We start from the raw sequence: 20,121 nt of genomic DNA, 5'->3' as shown, positions 1-20,121 counted from the left end.
CCAGCAGGAGGAACAGTGAGGACTCACGTTGTTGATATATTATAATAGTATTTGTTTACATACAGAGGACAACGGATATAAAGTGCCGATCGCGGAGCCTAGTAAATAGGTAAGAGTCTCGTAGCTTGGAGTGGGAAACCCACCTGTGGTCTCGCCTCCTCCTATGCTCTCGTTCTCTCTAACAAACAACGTCTTGGGTGGCTCTCGAGTTCAACAACAGAGCGACGATCAGCCCGTACAGACCCAGCACTTCTGCGAAAATCAGGATAAGAATCATACCAACAAAGAGTCTTGGTTGTTGGGAGGTACCTCTGACACCCGCATCTCCGACGATCCCAATGGCGAACCCAGCGGCAAGCCCGCTCAGCCCGACGGACAGCCCTGCGCCGAGCTGGATGAACCCGGTGTACAATGCTTGTTTCTGACCCAAAGAGTAGCACACCAGCACGGATACGACCAGCCCGTAGATGGCAATAATACCGGCCATAATCACAGGGACAATGTTCTTGAACAGCAGGTCCGGTCTCAGCACACAGGTGACACAGATGCCGACCCCAGACTTCGCAGTACCGTACGCTGCACCAAGCGAGGTGAATACAATGGCTGCTGCACAGCCCATCGCACCAAAAAATGGCGCATACACGGGACACAACTCACTAGACATTCTTGATATGCTCGTTCCTACAAAAGACTAGTAACTGGGTGGGGGTGGTTTAAAAGAGGTAGTGGGTCCTTGAGAACGTAGCAGCACAGTACACCTCTAACTTCAAAGACGACGACGACAGAAAAAGAGACGACACAAAAGGAAAGACGTCAAACTTCTGATAATTCCAAAAAACACTAAAAACACTGAACCACTTCCCGCAGTGTCTATCTGTATCTCTTTAGGGATTGATGGGGGGGGAACCAAGTGGACAGTACAGGATGCAGAGGGTGCCAGTGAACAACTGCGAACTGATCACTTCGCTGCGTCGTTGGGAACCGCGTCTTATGCCTCAGTGAGCAGCCGGGTGACCGTAAGTGCAATGGTAGCGCCGCGCGGGTCACTTGCGCTTGAAGAAGCTCTCGATGGATCCTTGCTTCGTCTGCCTCTTGACCGGTGCGCGTGCTGGAGGTGCAACAGACCGCTTGACAGGACGGGAGACCTTTGCTGGGGCCTGCGGTGCTCTCGTCGTGACTTTATAGCCGTCCTCATCGACGTACGTCTCCTGCTTCTGCGGTTGAGGCTGAGTTTTAGGAGCATTCACCTCGAGCAGCGAATCGTCAGCTGTCGTGTCAAGCAATTCTTCCAGTTCTGCCTCGTTGATTGTGACGGGGGTGTTCTCTTTCTTCAGCGGCTCTTGCTGCTGTTCTTCGACGTCATCGTCGTCGTCGTCTTCCGTGAACAGTTTGTTCAGTTGCTGGATCTGGGCCTTTCTGGTTGGGTCGCTCTGCACGCGTTTCTCACGAGACTCTCGTTCCTCCTTGCGCCGCTTGCTCAACTCCTCTTGGCGCACGCTCTCCTTATCCTCCCTCATCCGTTTCATCTTGGCCAGCAGCTCCGTCGACCGCAAACCCATCGTCTTGGGTTTCTGCAGGGCAGGTTCTGCAGCGGCAGGGACCGTGCTCGAGCGTTGAGGTGCACGAGTCTCTGGGACCGGATCCCTGTGATCTTCCACGGTCTTCGCTCTTGGCACCGTACTACCTTGTGTATCATCCTGTTTCGCAGGGGCCGGTTCGCCACGAACGAGCGTGTACGGAGTCACAATCGCTGTCGAAACAGCCTCCGGTGCTAGCGCCAGATTCACAGGCGTGAACTGGTCCATCGGGTTCAACGCGTAAATGAAACAATCGGTCAATTGCGCATCGTCGCCGTTGTCCGCCTCGACGAGTGCCAGGTCCCGTATCACCTTGATAGTGTTATCGCTGTAGCAGCACACTATGATGCAGTTGTACTTCACCGTCGTCACCTCTGTGTAGTACTTGTACATGAGTTTCTTGGCCGCAGAGGGCCCCACTGCGAACCGCGCGATCAGCTCCGTGAACACCAGAGGCTTTACCTGCGTCAGCAGCCTGTCGTTGATAAAGTCTATAACTGCAGTGTCCATTTGTACGGTGATGAGAGTGCTTGCCGTGGTCGACTTGTCCGCAAAGTGACGCGTTCGATGGAATTGCCTGGTCTCTTTGCAGATACGCGCTTTCTGATATAATTTAAATCTCCCGCAGTGCCAACGGGTGTCCACGTAGATACGACGCGCGAGACCATTGGGGCAGTCACGGGTGCTCAATTAAGACGGTATTTTGCAGTCATGCGTATGGTTAGACTTGCTACCCTTTGTCTTGATCCAAGAATCACTTCTTTAAGTCCAATGCGGCCCGGATTCGTTAAATCTGGGAACTTCAAAGCGGTCAAGTCCTCATCTCGTAGTAACTTTGATGTAGCCGCATCTCCGACCACCATAGTAAGTCAGAGAAGATCTTGTAGATGGATCATAGACACTCATAGATACTAGACACAGTTCTTTGTACGTATATAAAGGGGGTACGTAGTTAGATGACCGAGGGGGTGGAAAAGGCTGGATTCTCTCTCGCTGGCAAAAGAGTGTTCATCTGCCTCTGTAGACAGGCACAGCCAGCCGACCCCCTGTTACAACAGAAGCAGGGCAGTAGACACCGCGGCTCATCCAAACAAAGCATCATCCTCGTCGTCCCAGTTCCCGTGGAAGAACCAGGAGAAGATGACGATGCTGGAGTATATGATCAACCCACCGGCCATGCTCATGGCGCACGCCGCTGAGCCTATCAGTTTGCAATGGTAGAACACTAGGGGCAACGAGAGCCCGCTCGTGACGAGCATTGCCGTGAGGAAGTGTGGGAAGTCCTGCGTCGAGGACCCCCCCGCGCCCTCGGACATGAAGTCCGCTTCCCCTGAGTGGCGGGCACCTGCTATCGAGTTCGGGATCGGCGCCAGCAGGAACAGCATTATGTCGTACAGAGGGTAGTAGTTGTGGAAGAGTGCGCAGCTCAGGATCACGAGCAGGAACCCGAGCGCTAGAAACCCAGAGAGCGATATGATCTTGGTCAGTGGGGAGACCTTGAACTGCATGCTGGTGGGGGTGTGTTGCCTCTTCTACAGTTGTTCAGGGGATATACGACTGGTTGCGTCCAGGACCCGTTTTAAAAGCTGAATCTTGTTTAAACTGAAAAAGAGAACGCTACTCAAAGAGCGACGAACTCACACTGTAGAAGTCTACAAACGAACAACATTTGAACTAAATACAAGATTTATATGTGTGTAGATACTACCTAGATACATTATGGGTGTTTGGTTGTGGACGGGGGTGGTCGCTCCCGGGTTTTGCACAACGATCACTGCTTGGTTTCACCTGGGTTGGCGTCAGAGCCGGCGCCAGAGTTACCAGCGTCGCCCCCGTTGTTGTTGTTGTTCTTGTACATCTGCTCGAACAGTTTCATGGATGCGTTCTGCAGGTCGTCAGTCTTGGTCTTCAAGTCCTCTGCGGGGACTTCCTCGCCCGCTTGGACTCTAGCGACGAGTTCCTTCAAAGCGGCGACCTGGTCCTTGACCTTCTGCGCTTCCGCTTTGTCAATTTTACCTTCAAACTCCTTCAAAGAGTTTTCCGTGTCGTTGGCCAACTGGTCAGCCTTGTTTGCAGTCTCAATAGACTTTCTACGTTCCTCGTCCTGAGACTTGAATTTTTCAGCGTCGTTGACCATCTGTTCGATCTCGGTCTCCGACAGACCAGAGGACCCTGCGACAGTGATGGAGGCGTCCTTGTTGCTGGCTTTGTCCCTTGCGGAGACGTTGATGATACCATCGGCGTCGATGTCGAAGGAGACCTCGATTTGAGGGACACCCTTTGGAGCTGGTGGGATCCCGGACAAGTTAAAGTTCCCGATCAGCTTGTTGTCTCTGACAAGTTCTCTCTCACCTTGGAAGACTCTGATCTCGACGGAGGTTTGACCTGCGGCAGCGGTGGAGAAGATTTGCGACTTCTTTGTTGGAATCGTAGTGTTTCTTGGGATCAGTCTTGTGAAAACACCACCGAGGGTCTCGATACCTAGGGACAATGGTGTGACGTCCAGTAGTAGCACATCGGTGACTTCACCGGAAAGCACGGCACCCTGGATTGCGGCACCAATGGCGACAGCCTCGTCTGGGTTGACGGCCTTTGATGGGTCTCTGCCGAACAATTGCTTGACGGTTTCGACAACCTTTGGCATTCTGGACATACCACCGACTAGTAGGACCTCGGAGATGTCCGAGGTGGACAAGTTTGCGTCCTTCAACGCCTTCTTTACTGGGTCTATGGTTCTCTTAATCAATGGTTCCATTAGAGTCTCGAATTGAGCTCTGCTGAACTTCATGTTGATATGTTTAGGCCCGGAGGCGTCTGCTGTAATGAAGGGCAAGTTGACCTCTGTGGAAACTGTGGAGGACAATTCGATCTTGGCCTTCTCAGCGGCCTCTCTGATTCTCTGGATGGCCATACGGTCGTTCTCTAAGTCAATACCGGATTCAGCCTTGAATCTGGAAACGATCTCTCTTAGCAGGACGATATCGAAATCTTCACCACCTAGATGTGTGTCACCGTTGGTGGATTTAACCTCGAAGACACCGTTGTCGATATCCAAAATGGAGATATCGAAAGTCCCACCACCCAAGTCAAACACAGCAACAACTTTAGAGTCAGCCTTCTCTAACCCGTATGCTAGTGCAGCGGCGGTAGGTTCGTTAACGACACGTAGGACGTTCAACCCAACGATCTGCCCTGCATCCTTCGTGGCCTGTCTCTGAGAGTCATTGAAATAAGCTGGCACAGTAACGACAGCGTTCTTAGCTGGTTTCCCCAAGTACGCCTCCGCGGTCTCCTTCATCTTGTTCAAAACAAACCCACCAATCTGAGCTGGCGAATAAGTCTGCCCCATGGCCTCGACCCAGGCGTCACCGTTCGAGTGCTTCACGATCTTGTAGGGTACTTGCTTGATATCCCTCTGCACCTCTGCGTCCTCAAACCTTCTCCCAATGAGTCTCTTTGTGGCAAACAGAGTGTTCTCCGGGTTTACCACAGCTTGACGTTTCGCTGGGATCCCGACAAGTCTCTCCCCCTCCTTCGTGAATGCAACAACAGAGGGCGTAGTACGAGACCCCTCAGCGTTCTCAATGATCTTGGGCACTTTCCCCTCCATCAACGCGACAGCAGAGTTAGTAGTCCCCAAATCGATCCCGATGACGGAACCGTTCACTTTCGTGGACTGCCACCGGGCAGCGACGCTGCGCAGTGACAACGCCACTGCGTTCCTCTTCAAAGCATTCCTAGCAGCCAGCATCGTGTAGCGTGTGTGTGTAGCGTGTGTGAGCTGTGTAGTTGTGTATCGGTACAACAGTCTTGAGTGTTCGAGAGTGCGGTGGTCCAGTGTTAAAGTAACTGTGAGTTTAAGTAATTTCCGCAAATTTCCCGGTTCTGCCGTTGGTTTCTTCTGGAAGACGGTGGAAGCGGGCGGGTAACACGTTTTTTGTAGCTACTAGTAGTACAACTAGTAGTTGTGGTGGTGGGCGGTGGGAGTGCAACTACGAGTACGACTGGGGTGCATTCGGGGCGGTTCCTCTGTTGCTGCTGCGCGGGTGACACGCGGCCGCTCGCGGCTTTGGAGAGTCCAAAGCATGACTCATTGGGAGTCACGTGAGGGTGGGTGTGGCTGGGTAACTTTTGGCTGTGAATCACGTGACTCTCATGCTTCAATGCCAACGCTTACACACATCAACACTTACACCACACCCACTCACACCATGCTTACCCATGACTTCGAGAGCATAAGTGGGTTCTCATAGTTGTCTGAAAGTTTCCATTACGATAGCGTGGTATTCTCTTAGAATGGAATAATTATTTTATGAAAACTTCTTGTGTGAGCGCAAGGACCCAAGGTGTAACCGCGTCTCGACAGGTTACGCGTACTGGATATAGAAAAGACCGTAATGCCCGATGTTGACAGCATATGCAGGTTACTCTTACCTGAAATCTGTTTTACAGGGGACGTGTACTTGTACTGTATATCTTATAAGCCATCCCATTATGTATAACTAGGTCGAAGATACCAATATCTAGCAAAGAGTATAGATCCTATCTTGTGTTGTAGGAAATTCACAAGCCATCCAGGAATAAAAAAGTGACTGATACGCGTCACAACATCAATAAAGCACAAGCAGTCGGGTGTAAACACAGCTCGCAATTTCAAAAGTAGTTTCCAGCATACAATTTCACGGGGGTGTCAACTACCTCCTCGCCTCTCCTTTGGCCCTCCTGTTACTCACAATACATCTCTTTATTAAAGTATTACAATATAAAGTTTCATGCCAGGAGTAGGACAGTAACCGGTGTAAGTTCTTCAAGACTGGCTTCCTTGCGATCGCAACACTTACAATTCGTCGTGCTCAGGTTCGTGAACGTAATTGGCATCTTCACATGGAATAAACCATAAATTAATCCCACAAGAATTAGCTTCTTCCCAACTTGCGATGCGCACATCAGCGTGCCAAGTACCACCGTGGGTCATTGATACACACATGGAGGTACCATTGACTTGTTTTAACTTCTCGTATGCATACACAAAGGTGGATGCTATTACATCTTCACGAGCAGTAGTATCACAGTTCGGTCCAGTTGTCCAGGGGGCTACCCCTACCCAGTACGTGTAACGTTTCCCATCAAAAGCATCATAACTGAGCCAACCAGATCGTCCTGTACATTGATGCGGTTGCGATACTGACTTGGTATTGGCAGCAGTTTGCCTTCCCAGTTGTATGTACCCAGACATATCACGCAGTATTGAGGTTGCCAATGACCATGTAAATGAACGTATGCTGGATGAAAGGTTTTCGTCTAGCCTGTTGTAGGCTTTGATTAGGTGATTAGTGAAATTATGCTGACACATGTTATTGTAATCATCACGCTTATGTCCTAAATTATCATAGTCCGTACAACCTTGTGACAGTAAGTCCAATACTCGAGATACCGTCATGGTTTGAAGGCGCTCTACATCTTCATCGCGCACTCCCAAGAGATCGTAGTGTGGCGAGTTCATTTCAGCAACAAATGCCTCTATCCCTGTCAGATCTGGCTGGTAGTCAACCCCTGGGTAAGGTAACAAAGCTTCGTTGATGTTAGCTTTACCTCTGTACACACTTAGAGGTGCTCCCACAGTTAATCCACCGGAATTGAGTCTGGAATCCGTACCCAAACTGGAATTTGTCAAGTAAGTTATTGGTATTTCTACTGGGGGTTCCACACTGTCACTACAACAACAACATTTATCAATAAGGCTAAGAAGCAGCTGGATAAAATCATATTTGTCTATCTCCTGTCAGTGATTTTCAGATTAAATTAACATCAGAAGTATCCTATCGTTACGTATTTGAATAGAATCTCTTATAGTCGGAGGTACATATCTGTATGCAATCAAGGACCTTTTTTCATGTGAATTGCAACTCGCATATAGAAAGACAGAAATTCATAATTGAAATGAGCAACCTATATAGGAAATTTTCCTGAAATGCTAAATAGAATCCGAATGTGAGGATCTCATACAGACTGTTCTGTACGTAAAGTTTTTATACGAAGTATCATCGTTAGAATTGTAAGTAGGAGGTAGCATCTTCACAAGTAATTTCTTGTCAATATTATTTCGAATGCCACACATGGGAAACAAATCTGATCCTTACCATCCTGATGACTGGCAAACTATTTAGCTGCTGCGGTTTAAGTTTTACCTCGGTCGAGCTCCCTGTAACAGCGTAAGACTCAATTGTCGGCTGCGGACAGGGATCAGACTAGTTAATTATACAAGGTATCCAACATAAGCTAATATTTAGGTCATATGCTAGTCTACCCGTTGGTTGTACCTTGCTACGGCTATTAAATCAAGCAGTTATTCTTGGTTCCCACATATACAATTATTTGGGACGAGTGAACGAGAGAAAGCGTGGCACTACTATCTATGGCATAGCCACAGCAGGGACACCTTTTGGCCAACAAAGTGGTGTTGATTGTATTTGTAGCTATTACTGGTTTCAACAGACAAATAGAGATTTAAGTGTGTTGTCAATATCATTGTCTACAAACATTATGCTACTATAGTGTTTTCAGCTCCACCAGACACCCCACGACGTAACACCGGGGTGTCCGAGCGTCACGCTAACACACACCCCATGCGCTTCCCGCTTATGCGCGACACCCAGTTGCAAATCTCCCCTTTGGGACAAAATGGAATATGACAGTGAAAATTTTTTAATAGTGTCGCGTTTTCGCGATGCGTCTCTGCTGTAGCGCCCTCACAGATATTTAAACTCGTGGGGACGCGCTGGCTGGAGGAAGCGAGTCCGTGGCCTTGCATATATTATACCCTGAACTCACATTGCATTAACACAAACACACACAAACGTCCACAATGGCACACTCTTCTCAATTGCCAGTGATTGATTTGGATAAAGTGGGCGATGAGGCACAGTTGTTGCCCATCGTGCGTGGGATTTTGACGACTAATGATACGTTTCTAGTGAAAAATTACGCTAATAGGTTGGAGGTCGCTCGGTTGTTGGAAACAATGCGTGAACCTAGTGTGGCACAGGGGTTCGATGCCAATTTCACGGGGACGCTTGCCCTGGGGGACGATGGACAACCCCTCTTGGAACAGTACATAGAAAACGTCTCCTCGTCTACTGCAAATGGTGGTCCCGGGTTGCAATTCGATAGACACTGTCAAAACGGGGAATTGCTCAAAGTGTACCATAAGCTGCTCAAAATAGTAAGGTTTTTTGCACAACTGTGTCTTCAATCAGTAGGAGTATCTGGTGTATCCTTGGAGAATGAATACGCTACGAAATTGACCAGATTCCATTACGATGGTCAATCGGTCCAAGAGGATACCGATGTGGTTGACGCAGTGGATGACACTTTCAAATACTATTTCGATTCGGCACCACAAAATGGTGGAGCAGAGTATACAACACATAGATCTGCAGGTTTACTCACTGTTTTCCCCAGTACAGAACATGTCAGGTTCAAGCCACCAACAACATCCATCGACGATAACATATGGTGTTCAGCGGTAGACACGCAGGAGGATTGTCTTCTTTTCCACACTGGGGGGCTTCTTGCAGCATGGTCCAACGGGATGCACGCAACTTCCCCCTTACAACTGGATACACGGTCTAAAATGGTCCATTTGACTGTTTTCCCACCGCTAGATACACCTTGGAACGGATCTACAGTGGCTAACTTGCTCTTGAGACAACAGATCGAAGAATGGCCACAAGTGGCAAGGGCTTACTACCCAAGGGAACTAGCTGAGCAACAACTGTTCAAGAGAATAAAATTCTACAAAGATTTGTTCGCCGTGTGTGAAACCGTGGTGTCTCTGTACACCATCTCGAGAGCAAACTTGGTCGCACCAGAACTAAACGTGCTTCTACCACAGATGACAAACCTCATGAAGAAGAAAATCACAGCTGATGATTTCTTAAAAATGACCCAACTCTGGGACGACTGCTACATTTTGGAGTGTAACTCCATGGGGGAACTCACCCTGAAAGTCCCAAGACAGGACCCTCTGCAGCAACTCACGAACTCGTCGAGGAGACTCACATACGTGTCCCGCGCGGACGAATGGTACGCATACAGCATCACACTTGCTCGGATCCCACAGGATGTCCCTTCCAGAAGGATCAACAAGAGAAGAGGCTCCTCTTCAAACTCACACAACAACGAAAACGGCATCAAGGATTCCAAAACACGTGCAAACAACATGGTCTCCACGAGGTATCTGTGCAATAACAAGCAACAGTACGTCACGGGGGAAAAACCTCGCGATACACAGAACAATTTACTCGAAAGGCTTCGGGAGAGGGAGAAAAAATCAGCGATTTTGCTTAACGAGCGGGAACGGAAATACCAGCAGTTCTTAGCGACTAAGATGAGACAAATTTTTGACATTCTCATGTCCCTGGACGCGGGCGTCCCCTACACAGAGACGTACCTTTGCGGTCTCATAGTAGACTCCCTGCAGGACAGCAACAACCCAATTGGCACACACGAGGCTCAGGAGATCCTCGTCAAGATCAACGGCGTGGTACCCAACCAGATCCGCATGCGTGCCGTCGACGGCGGTCTCAAAGTATTCAAAATCTCGTACTTGAACAGAGACGAGTTTTTGACCACGTTGCCAGTCAACTGAACAGCCCTCCTCGTAACGAACTTTGTATCCATAAATCACCCCATTTAACACCCCCCCACAAACTGCTATATAACGAAACCTTGAATTTAATAAAAATAATGATCTCTTCTAATTGTATTTACATTTTCGTATAATATCTTTAAACAAGGTCTTATTACGGAACTTATACACGTACATTCTCCATGAGAGGAAGTTCAATGACGATATACTATTTTGCAGAGACAACAAAACCAGGCTGATATAGCCTGGTTTTACTTTCCTCCCCCTCAATCGGACTTTGGAGCTTCTTTGAAGGAAATGGCAGCTTCTTCACCCATTGCGGTGATGACGGTGACGTTCAAGTCCTTGCCCTCGTCGAACTGTGCCTGCATAGAGTCACCCAACTCACCGTCTGGGTGTCTAACGTCATCCTTGGTCTCACCGTCCATGGTCATCAGGGACAAGAACCCATCATCGATATCCAACAATTGGTACTCGGTTCTCTTAACGACGGGGACCTCCAAGTTGTGTGTAGAGGGGGACAGATCCTCCAATTTCTTCCCAGTGAAGATATCCAAGGCGACCAGGTGAACCTTGGCGTGACCGTGCTTCCCGGTCTTCGAAGTCGACATGTCGACAATCTTACAAGGTCTGCCCTTGATCACAACGAACCCGTTCTTTCTAAGGGCGGAACATTGCATAGGGTAAGTGGCGGAGGACCCGGCATCGGCGGTCTCAAAGGTGTGTTCCTGGTCAGACATTGATAATTGTGTATTGGTTGCGTGGAGCAATCTAGAGCAGAGACCAGCTTATCTTCCTCGAACCCCATGAATGTGGCCACAAATAGTTACAGATCTGAAATCTTGCCTGGGGAATCCACATTGCCTAGTGGCAGGCAACAACGTGACTCCTGGGCGGTTGCCTGCAAAGCAGTAGGAAGCTGCCAACAATGGCTGTAAAACGCCGCAGGGGGGGGCCCTCGAGACCGCAAACCAAGTCCCGGTTTCCCAAAACGGAAGCGACGCAGAAAACAAAGAAAAACTCAAAATTTCAGGAAAAAAAAACAAAATATGTGACTGCTTTATACACCCAGACACTTTTTTGGGTAACCCGGACTATCAAAATTTTTTTTTAATCTTTTGTCACGTTAATTATAGAAAGATGTCAACAATGGAGCAACCATCTCGAATTGCATGGAGCTGCGGATGGTGAAAGATCGCGACGTTTTGTAGTTGGTGTGCCACTAGCCCTTCCAGCTTTAGTAAACTCGGTAGGAGTGTTGCTTGATGAGCATATGGATGAAGGGCGTTAGGGCTCAGTGGGAGGAAGGGCGCATCGGGATACTGCGTGCTGTCGTTGGGATTAGCGTCACGCTGATCGTGCTGTGGCAGGTTCTTGGTGGATCTAGGGGGGATGATTCAATTGGTGGGTCTCACTGGTGGGATAGTATTCCTCTGCTGAAACCTTACGTCCCCAATTTTAGAGGAGTGGCCAACACTGAATTTTACGACTTGAAGAATTACCGTGGAAATTCTAACGGGTGGCAGACCGGAGACCGGATCTTGTTCTGTGTTCCACTGAGGGACGCCGCAGAGCACCTGCCGATGTTCTTCAAGCATTTGAACGAGATGACGTATCCTCACAACCTCGTGGACTTGTCATTCCTTGTGAGTGACTCTAAGGACGACACAATGGGTGTGCTTTTGTCAAATTTGCAAACTGCACAGTCTCAAAAGGACAGATCGAAACGGTTTGGGAACATTGAGTTCTTCGAGAAGGATTTTGGACAAATCATCGGCCAATCCTTCTCTGATCGACACGGGTTCGCCGCACAGGGCCCACGGAGGAAACTGATGGCCCGTGCGAGGAACTGGCTCGGGTCCGTTGCGATCAAACCGTACCATTCGTGGGTGTACTGGAGGGACGTGGACGTTGAGACTGCCCCCGTGACGATCATGGAGGATCTGATGCATCACGGCAAGGACGTGATCGTGCCGAACGTGTGGCGGCCCTTGCCCGAGTGGCTTGGGAACATTCAACCTTACGATTTGAACTCGTGGCAAGAATCTGATGCTGGACTTGAGTTGGCGGATTCCCTCGATGACGACGCCGTTATCGTGGAGGGGTACCCTGAGTATGCGACGTGGCGACCGCACTTGGCCTACATGCGTGACCCTAACGGGGACCCTGAGGTCGAGATGGAACTCGATGGGATCGGCGGTGTCTCTATCTTGTCGAAGGCCCGAGTGTTCCGTTCCGGGTCTCACTTCCCAGCGTTCTCCTTTGAGAAACATGCTGAGACGGAGGCGTTTGGGAAATTGTCCCGCCGGATGGGGTACAGCGTCGTCGGGTTACCACACTACGTGATCTGGCACATCTACGAACCCTCCACCGAGGATTTGAAGCACATGGCGTGGATGGCGGAGGAGGAACAAAGGAAGCTCGAGGAGAGTAAGATCAAAGAGTTCTACGATATCGTGTGGAGTTCCGGTTTTGAGGACGTCAGGGACGACTGGACGCAGGAGCGTGGGTCGATCCTTTCGAACTTGGACTACAGCGCGCTAGGAGACGGCGCAAAAGTACAAGTGGACTGGTCCGAGGACGGCGACGGTTCGGATGTCGTCGAGGCCGAGCACCCGATCCAGGCGGACTTCGACCCGGAGAAGAACTGACGGAGACCCAGTACACATGCACAGACTATATACAATCATACGTACACGGACCTCGCAATTGAGCATATCCATTCTACAGGACCCACCACTGGATGTAATACTGGTAGCTCGCCGAGTGGGGGGTAACCCGCCCGCCGTCGGAGTTTAAAGGAATATCGGGGTTATAGCCGGTCCCCACCCCCACGCTATTCTCCCGGCCCCCACGCTTTCCTCATAGGACCCACCCCCACGCCACGGTTTTCTTCGTTCTCGCCGCTGATTGGTCCAGCAGCTTAAGTACCAGAGATGTTACCCGCAACGCTTTTCTTTGGTTCCGAAACTCCGCAATTCCCGAACGCCGATATTCGCAGAACTGCCTCGCAAGTTCTATATAAGCATCAGACGACACAACATCAAAGGTAGATTTGGATAACATCATCACTAGCACCTCACACACATACAACACAACAAACACACACAATGGGTTACACTCCAGGATCAGAAAAGAAGGGCGCCACGCTGTTCAAGACACGGTGTCTACAGTGCCACACCGTCGAAGAAGGCGGTCCTCACAAAGTCGGGCCCAACCTGCACGGAATCTTTGGGAGAACCTCCGGTCAAGCCGTTGGGTACTCGTACACGGATGCGAACATCAAGAAGTCCGTCCAGTGGGGGGAAGATAACATGTCTGAGTACTTGACCAACCCAAAGAAGTACATCCCGGGCACGAAAATGGCCTTTGGTGGGTTGAAGAAGGAGAAAGACAGAAACGATTTGATTACGTACTTGGTGAAGGCCACGAAATAATGATCTCTGAGCGCTTCGGTACGTGACCACACTCTCCCATTGTACATACACATTCGTGCGGCCACACCAATTGACTCAATGTCACAAACTAATTAACACATACTTGTGTATATATATATATATATACTCTTATTTATTCGATATCATTAAACATACTATAAACACAGCTCTCATCCAAGAGTGAACATGACGTCCTTCGAGGGCGCCGGGACGTCTTGTCCGTGCGTTGGGGGTTCTTTTGCTGGTACAACTACTTGTACATCCTCCTCCGATGATGACGAATGCGGCATCGTCGCGAGTTTGTCCTTCTCTAGAGCGTACTTTTCCTTGTTCTTGTCCGAAAGCATGTGCGTGAAACTCTTCTGTTGTTCACGGACGTTCCAGTTCAACGTACGGCTGATACTGTTGATGAACTCTGTCGGTGTCGACTCAATGGTCGGGAACCAGTATGGACTAGCACACACAGTGATGTAGTCACCCTTCTGTAACTCTACACGGTCCTTCCCGTCGAAGGAGGCCCATGCGGTGCCCCTGGCCCTCAACGGTACTTTGATCTTCAATTGGATCGTGTCAGGGAGGATTATAGGACGGAAACTTAGAGTGTGTGGGCAGATCGGGGTCACTGCAATTGCGTTGACCGTTGGGTAGATTAGAGACCCACCCGCACTCAGCGAGTAAGCTGTGGAACCAGTAGGTGTAGCGACAATGATCCCATCTGCTTGTGCTACGGTCATCAGCGAGTTGTCCCCGTACAGTTCCAACATCGTGATGAAGGAACTGGGGCCCCTGTCGATGGTGACCTCGTTGAGAATATGGTGGACGGACTCGACCTCTACTACGCTAACTTTCTTCCCCGTGGCTGCGTCAGTCTGTGATTCCCTGCGACGGTACAGTTTACACTCCAGTCTCAACCGTAGGTTACTCTTGATCTTTTCGTCGAGCAGACGTGGCAGGATCTCCCTGAAGGACTCAAACTTGTAGTTTGTAAGGAACCCTAGGGACCCAAGGGAAAAAGATAACACCGGTGGGACGTGCTGTTGGAAGATCGACGACACGAACAAGACAGTCCCGTCACCGCCGAGTGTAACGACAAGGTCAAAGAACACGTCGTGCTTCGCAATGAACTGTTTGTCCCAGTACCTGACCCGAGTCTCTTTACACTTAGAGTCCTTGTACAGGTCCGCTACAGCAAACTTATCGTCATCTTTCAAAGCGCTGTCGACGTAGACGTTGATCGAGGAAAAGTTCACTAGTAGCCACTCAACAAGTTCCCTCGTCAAGTAGTACAGCGACACGTCGTTCAACTTCGTCACAATCATCAGGTTCTCGACATGCAAGTCCACCAGCGCGTTCGAGATATCTTTGCTCAGCATCCGCACATCGTACGCAGTGTTCGCGTACTGGAAGTGCACATTCGAAGACTTCTCTGGTGCACGAAGCTCACCACCGTGACCATGCCCACTTTGCGGAGTACCAGATACGGTCCCCTCTTCGTCATCCTCGCTTGTTCCTGCAGATTCCCCCCACGAAAGCTTCCTAAGAAGCCGCCTCGCACTCTCCAACTGCGGTGTAGACTGTCTCTGTTGCTCTGTCGTATCCATTGCACCGCTGTGACCTCCTCCAGCATCCATCCCATCAATATCAACATCATCAGCACCATCCCCTGCTTCTTCTCCTTTATAGTCGTTTAAATAACGGCGCGGATCCGCAGACGACGGGGGGTTCCAGGACGGGGAAGGGGTCTCCAGGACGGCGATGCAGTTCCCGGGGACATCAGGAGACGCCGCAGTCGGTGAGTCCAGGGCAAGGGGGGTGCCCTCTGAGTCGCAGCTGTTGCAGTTCGAGAAACAGTGGACTAACGTGTTGCAGGAGCAGTCGGGTCGCGGCGAGGCCGACACCATGGGGGGAGAGCAAGGTGGATTGCAAGGCGACGACGGGGAGGAAACCTCGGTACCCTCGCAGGAGGAGGTTGCTGCGTTCCTGGTCGAGACGCGGCGACGCGAACTTCTGCGTAGACTGGGGGCCGCCGCTTCAACCACATCCCCAACGACTACCCCCACCCAGTAACAGCAACAACAACAACACGATGCATAGCCACTCACATCACAGCATATAACTACATAACCAACTCGTACGTATCGGATCCTCCACATCAACATCAAACATCAAAGAACGTTACAAGCAGTTGTACTTCCACTTCAAATAAGCAACTGTGTATACACTCTGTGGTTGTTCCATAGACGTAGATGAATACACGTACAGGGGACATGGTCGAGGGGGACGGCGAGCAGTACCAGCCGTTGGAATCGGATATGGCGAGACCTGTGAATACCAGCAGCAGCAGTAGTGACGGCGAGGGGACCCCAAGAGGCACAAGGGAACATCAGGATCGAGCAACAACGGCAGGGAACACGGGCCAGGAACACCAGTCGTCCATGGAGATGTACCTCTACAGCCAACTGAACGGGTCCATCGAGGACACTGCGGCTACTCCACCGCGCGGTGACGGTGACCGTGGCACTGACGGTAAAGTTGCTACCACGACTACCCCTGGTGAGCAGAGACTAGATCTCGATACACAACAGGGCAGCACGCAGGGACAACGGTCCAGAGAGCAAAGCTACGGGCCTCTAGCGGAGATTGGACCCTTGGCTATCGAGAACGCACAACCGGGGGTCATGGGTGACGACATACCAGTGTTGCCCCTGCCAGAGGACTCAGGTCAAACAGATACAGTCGCGGGAGCAGAGGACGTACAGCCTACTGAACAACCGTTCTACGTCAACGCCAAACAGTACTATCGAATACTCAAGAGACGGTTCGCAAGGGCTAAACTAGAGGAGAACCTCAGGATATCAAGGGAACGAAGACCGTACTTGCACGAGTCTCGACATAAACACGCCATGAGAAGACCCAGAGGGCAGGGGGGCAGGTTCCTTACTGCTACAGAGATCGAACAACTCAGGACAAAGGAGAAGGGGAAACATGGCAGTCTCGCCAAATCAACGTCCCATTGAAAGGGACAAATCCCAATAAGGTCCAGCACCATGTCCGTGCCCCAGTCCTTTGACTTGGGAGGTTTGTATCATTACCCCTCACCCAACCACCAACTACTACGAGTACCTGTGCTACTATTCCTATTCGAGAAGACATAAACCTCGTCGATTATGTATTCTTGTACTTAGTTATCTTGACTTCTATTTATCTCAGTGTAGACATCGACAACAGTACCCTACACGCAGACTCACTCGAGAGTTACGACTGGAGCAGCTGCGTCAATGCAATTTGTGTTGCCTCAGCCAACTGGGCACCAACGTTCGCATGAGTCTCGACAAATCCAACAACGAGCCCAGTGACGTACTTCTTGAGCCCGACATTGTGGTCGATGTTGGGCAACGGGTCCAACGGTTTATCAGCAATACTCGCTAACCGACTGTACGATGAACCAAACGTAGAGATTTCCTCCGTGTTATCGAGATCGATCAACTCCGAGTTCAAATGCGCGATGTTCTCAGAGACTAGAATCTGTACCAGAACGTTGATCGTACCAGCCACAAGGGGACCGTACTTGTTCGTAAAAAGGGAGCTGCCGTTCACCATCGTGGCAAGTCCAACTAATGCAATCTTACGATCTAAAATGTTCGCTATCGTCGCCGCATATTCAAGGACAAAATTAGACCAAATGGGCTGGAACACACCCTCTTGTACCTCGTCGATAAACTGGATGGTGAAATCACCGCCAAGCTTGATAGTAATCAGAGAAAGAAACACAATGAACTTCTTCACATACCTCTCTGTCTTACTGCTTTGCAACCTCTGGAGAAGTAACACCGCAATCTGTTTCAAGTACGGCTTCAACAATTCTGGGGATAGGGTCAACATTATATCCTCCAGCAACTCGAAACCGTGCACCTCATATGCCTTTGACGCAATGAGTCTTTGAAAAACACCAAGAACGGGAACCAAGTCAGGAAAAAGCGTCGCATCAACTTTAATAAATGCCTTTAGCAGTCGAGTCACAGCGGGGACATTACCCTTTAGTTCCCAAACAGATGGCGCCAAGATCATTGCGGGCAATTGTCTGATCGTGCCTATCACGACGCCGGATTTCTCGACCAAATATGCCACCGTTTGCAGAACATATGGGATAAATTCTTGGATGTCCTCAGATAAAATATGCAGGAAAACAGGAATTATCATCTCTATAAGCGGTGGCAATAACTCGACAGAGGTGTAGTTCAAGATAACACCAATAGCTTCAAAAGTGTAGTGAGAGAATCTGGGATTCGACGGATTCTTCGAAACAACGCTGACAACACCAATCAGTTGATTGAGCATATCTGGGTAGATCGGTAAGATTGCTGTCTCCGCTGTTTGTAACACTCTGAAGGACGCCTTCATCAAGAACTCGTTCTCAGCCAATTTTTCAGGTGAATTACCTTGCTTCAATATCAAACCGATCAAATTTCTTAGCAAGATTTCCCCGCTTCCGGCAAGATCCTCCTTTTGGAAGATCAGCTGAGGAGAAGATATCGAAGCTCTAATGGTTAGTATTTTTTCGATTGTAATAGCAGCGTATGTGTACAGAACATATTCTTCGGCGTTCAAATACTTGGCCAATAATGGCATGATCTCAATGAGTTGTTCTTTGGTCAATTGGTTTCTGAAAACATAAATGAACTTGATGGCATCCACTCTCAAAATGATATGGGGAATGCTTTGGTTAGTCAAATCCGGAATGATCTGCTGCTTGAAGAAATCGACGATATCCAATAATGGGTTCGTGGATATGACACCGCTACTAGACAGACTCCCGCTGATGGCCAGTGTGCTAAATAGATAGACGTAAAGGTCCTTGTACTTCCAGAATTGTGCAGGGTTGGACTCATACTTCTCAAAGAATCCCTTCATATGCGCCAGAAAGGTGTTGGTCACTAGAACTTCGTTTTTTTCCTTCAATTCCTTTAAGAAATCAGTGCAGGCCTTCCTCCTCGTATCATCGTCCGAACCCTCTATATCCCTTCTAATGTACTCAATCGGATCATCTTCAAACAGCTCCTCATCTGACTCCCGTAATGTAACGTTAGGCAAAATGATCTGGTCAGTGACCCTGTCCATGGACTCAGGGCTGTTGAAGATTTCAAAGTATTTTGGGTTACGAGTCACCGCCGTCAGGAACCCCAACGATTTGGAGACAAGAATATCGTACTTTGGTTCTCCAGAAAGACTAATCAACAACTGCCATGTTATTTCGATGAAATTGTTGATCATGGGTCCAAATATATCCTCGTACCTTGTCGTGTATAGCTGAACCACCTCTTGAATGCACGATTTGACTTTGATCAGAACAGTGACGTGCTCTGGGTCGTCTGCATCGTTCAACAGCGGATTCTTGTAGTTCAGGTACTTGTGCAAAATTGTCATCCCGATGTTGACGTTATCCTCGAAGAATTCTGGGATGTCCTGACAGTTGAAATCATAGTACAGTTTAATCAAAACAAGCAGGACATCAAACAAAATGTTCAGCTGAGCCTCGTTCCCGGCGTTGGCGTCGATCTGCTGGTCAACGGTCTTTAGTAAGTCCAAAAAGGGACCTGTAAACACGTCCAAAACCATCTTGATCTCCAAAAACAGCTCGTCTGATCTGAACAGCGGTCTCCAACGTTTGAAAATAGAATGCGCCACAATCAACACACCTTTATTGAGCACCATGTCATTCGGGTTCAACCGGATGACCAAATCGTGCAGCAACCCTGGCCACCGGCCAGGGAAATCAGAATCGGCAATCAATGAAATGGCCTCCCCAATCTGCGACTGCAAGTTATTGGGCAGCGATATCATCAACGGCACAATCTCCTTCTTGATCAATTCTATGCTGTTCTCACTAAGCAAGTGATTGCCGTTCTCATCCACCCACTTCCTCCTAATAAAATTCTTGAAGAAAAGAGCACCGGCGAGCCTCGTAGAAATGGGTAGGTTCGTCGACGCAACAACATGCAGTAGAGTCAGTCCAAACCCATCCTGTGACTCCAGCTCCTTCAAGCTCTTCTCAGAGGACCGCGCCGTCGATGCTATGACGGACTCTGCTAGTACCTTCGAGACTGTCTCCAATTCAGACATTTTTCTTCACTCAATGTATGTTCTCGTCAAGAAAGCTGTCGATAGACTGTATGTAACGCCAATGTTCAATTCGCAGGCTCCAGACAACGAATCCAAACAACTTTACTGCTCAATGGCATGAACTGTCAACGAAACAGCGTCCTCTTCACTGATTTTGTTCACATTTAAGAAATTTTTCACATTTTGCAACGAAGACAGAGGGAAGGGACAGATGCGTAGTGATGTGCAGCTGGTTGACTCTGTGCAAGTATAACTAGCTCAGGGAAGGGCGTTATCCCCTCCCAATTGGTAATGGCATGTGTAGCAAAAAAATCTGCAACGTGGGGTGAATTCTGGG

The 20,121-nt window shown here is 49.3% G+C and overlaps 12 protein-coding genes across 12 annotated transcripts; 4 read left to right on the top strand and 8 right to left on the bottom strand.

Moving 5' to 3' along the window:
* Positions 1-178: 178 nt before the first annotated feature.
* Positions 179-664, bottom strand: KNAG0I00370 (V-type proton ATPase 16 kDa proteolipid subunit; the record flags this gene model as incomplete). Its single annotated transcript, XM_022609704.1, has 1 exon — positions 179-664. One exon carries the CDS (start codon positions 662-664, stop codon positions 179-181), a length of 486 nt encoding a protein of 161 aa, XP_022466073.1.
* Positions 665-1,043: 379 nt separating this feature from the next.
* On the bottom strand, positions 1,044-2,087 carry POL32 (DNA polymerase delta subunit POL32; the record flags this gene model as incomplete). The annotated part of the gene is made up of 1 exon (XM_022609703.1): positions 1,044-2,087. One exon carries the CDS (start codon positions 2,085-2,087, stop codon positions 1,044-1,046), a length of 1,044 nt encoding a protein of 347 aa, XP_022466072.1.
* Positions 2,088-2,659: 572 nt separating this feature from the next.
* On the bottom strand, positions 2,660-3,085 carry VPS55 (Vps55p; the record flags this gene model as incomplete). The annotated part of the gene is made up of 1 exon (XM_022609702.1): positions 2,660-3,085. One exon carries the CDS (start codon positions 3,083-3,085, stop codon positions 2,660-2,662), a length of 426 nt encoding a protein of 141 aa, XP_022466071.1.
* A 263-nt stretch (positions 3,086-3,348) lies between these two features.
* KNAG0I00340 (Hsp70 family protein) lies at positions 3,349-5,328 on the bottom strand (the record flags this gene model as incomplete). The annotated part of the gene is made up of 1 exon (XM_022609701.1): positions 3,349-5,328. The coding sequence occupies one exon, from the start codon at positions 5,326-5,328 to the stop codon at positions 3,349-3,351; it is 1,980 nt and encodes a 659-aa protein (XP_022466070.1).
* A 1,086-nt stretch (positions 5,329-6,414) lies between these two features.
* On the bottom strand, positions 6,415-7,080 carry KNAG0I00330 (uncharacterized protein; the record flags this gene model as incomplete). The annotated part of the gene is made up of 1 exon (XM_022609700.1): positions 6,415-7,080. One exon carries the CDS (start codon positions 7,078-7,080, stop codon positions 6,415-6,417), a length of 666 nt encoding a protein of 221 aa, XP_022466069.1.
* A 1,362-nt stretch (positions 7,081-8,442) lies between these two features.
* TAH11 (Tah11p) lies at positions 8,443-10,227 on the top strand (the record flags this gene model as incomplete). The annotated part of the gene is made up of 1 exon (XM_022609699.1): positions 8,443-10,227. One exon carries the CDS (start codon positions 8,443-8,445, stop codon positions 10,225-10,227), a length of 1,785 nt encoding a protein of 594 aa, XP_022466068.1.
* Positions 10,228-10,493: 266 nt separating this feature from the next.
* KNAG0I00310 (uncharacterized protein) lies at positions 10,494-10,967 on the bottom strand (the record flags this gene model as incomplete). The annotated part of the gene is made up of 1 exon (XM_022609698.1): positions 10,494-10,967. The coding sequence occupies one exon, from the start codon at positions 10,965-10,967 to the stop codon at positions 10,494-10,496; it is 474 nt and encodes a 157-aa protein (XP_022466067.1).
* Positions 10,968-11,504: 537 nt separating this feature from the next.
* ANP1 (Anp1p) lies at positions 11,505-12,878 on the top strand (the record flags this gene model as incomplete). The annotated part of the gene is made up of 1 exon (XM_022609696.1): positions 11,505-12,878. The coding sequence occupies one exon, from the start codon at positions 11,505-11,507 to the stop codon at positions 12,876-12,878; it is 1,374 nt and encodes a 457-aa protein (XP_022466066.1).
* A 459-nt stretch (positions 12,879-13,337) lies between these two features.
* CYC1 (cytochrome c) lies at positions 13,338-13,664 on the top strand (the record flags this gene model as incomplete). The annotated part of the gene is made up of 1 exon (XM_022609695.1): positions 13,338-13,664. One exon carries the CDS (start codon positions 13,338-13,340, stop codon positions 13,662-13,664), a length of 327 nt encoding a protein of 108 aa, XP_022466065.1.
* Positions 13,665-13,834: 170 nt separating this feature from the next.
* On the bottom strand, positions 13,835-15,565 carry UTR1 (NADH/NAD(+) kinase; the record flags this gene model as incomplete). The annotated part of the gene is made up of 1 exon (XM_022609694.1): positions 13,835-15,565. The coding sequence occupies one exon, from the start codon at positions 15,563-15,565 to the stop codon at positions 13,835-13,837; it is 1,731 nt and encodes a 576-aa protein (XP_022466064.1).
* A 345-nt stretch (positions 15,566-15,910) lies between these two features.
* HAP2 (transcription activator HAP2) lies at positions 15,911-16,681 on the top strand (the record flags this gene model as incomplete). Its single annotated transcript, XM_022609693.1, has 1 exon — positions 15,911-16,681. One exon carries the CDS (start codon positions 15,911-15,913, stop codon positions 16,679-16,681), a length of 771 nt encoding a protein of 256 aa, XP_022466063.1.
* A 238-nt stretch (positions 16,682-16,919) lies between these two features.
* Positions 16,920-19,784, bottom strand: CSE1 (importin-alpha export receptor; the record flags this gene model as incomplete). Its single annotated transcript, XM_022609692.1, has 1 exon — positions 16,920-19,784. The coding sequence occupies one exon, from the start codon at positions 19,782-19,784 to the stop codon at positions 16,920-16,922; it is 2,865 nt and encodes a 954-aa protein (XP_022466062.1).
* Between the last annotated feature and the right edge of the window lie 337 nt (positions 19,785-20,121).

The sequence above is a fragment of the Huiozyma naganishii genome, chromosome 9 (assembly GCF_000348985.1).
Source record: "Huiozyma naganishii CBS 8797 chromosome 9, complete genome".
In the NCBI taxonomy this organism is placed as follows: domain Eukaryota; kingdom Fungi; phylum Ascomycota; class Saccharomycetes; order Saccharomycetales; family Saccharomycetaceae; genus Huiozyma; species Huiozyma naganishii.
This window is presented reverse-complemented; position numbering and strand designations above follow the sequence as displayed.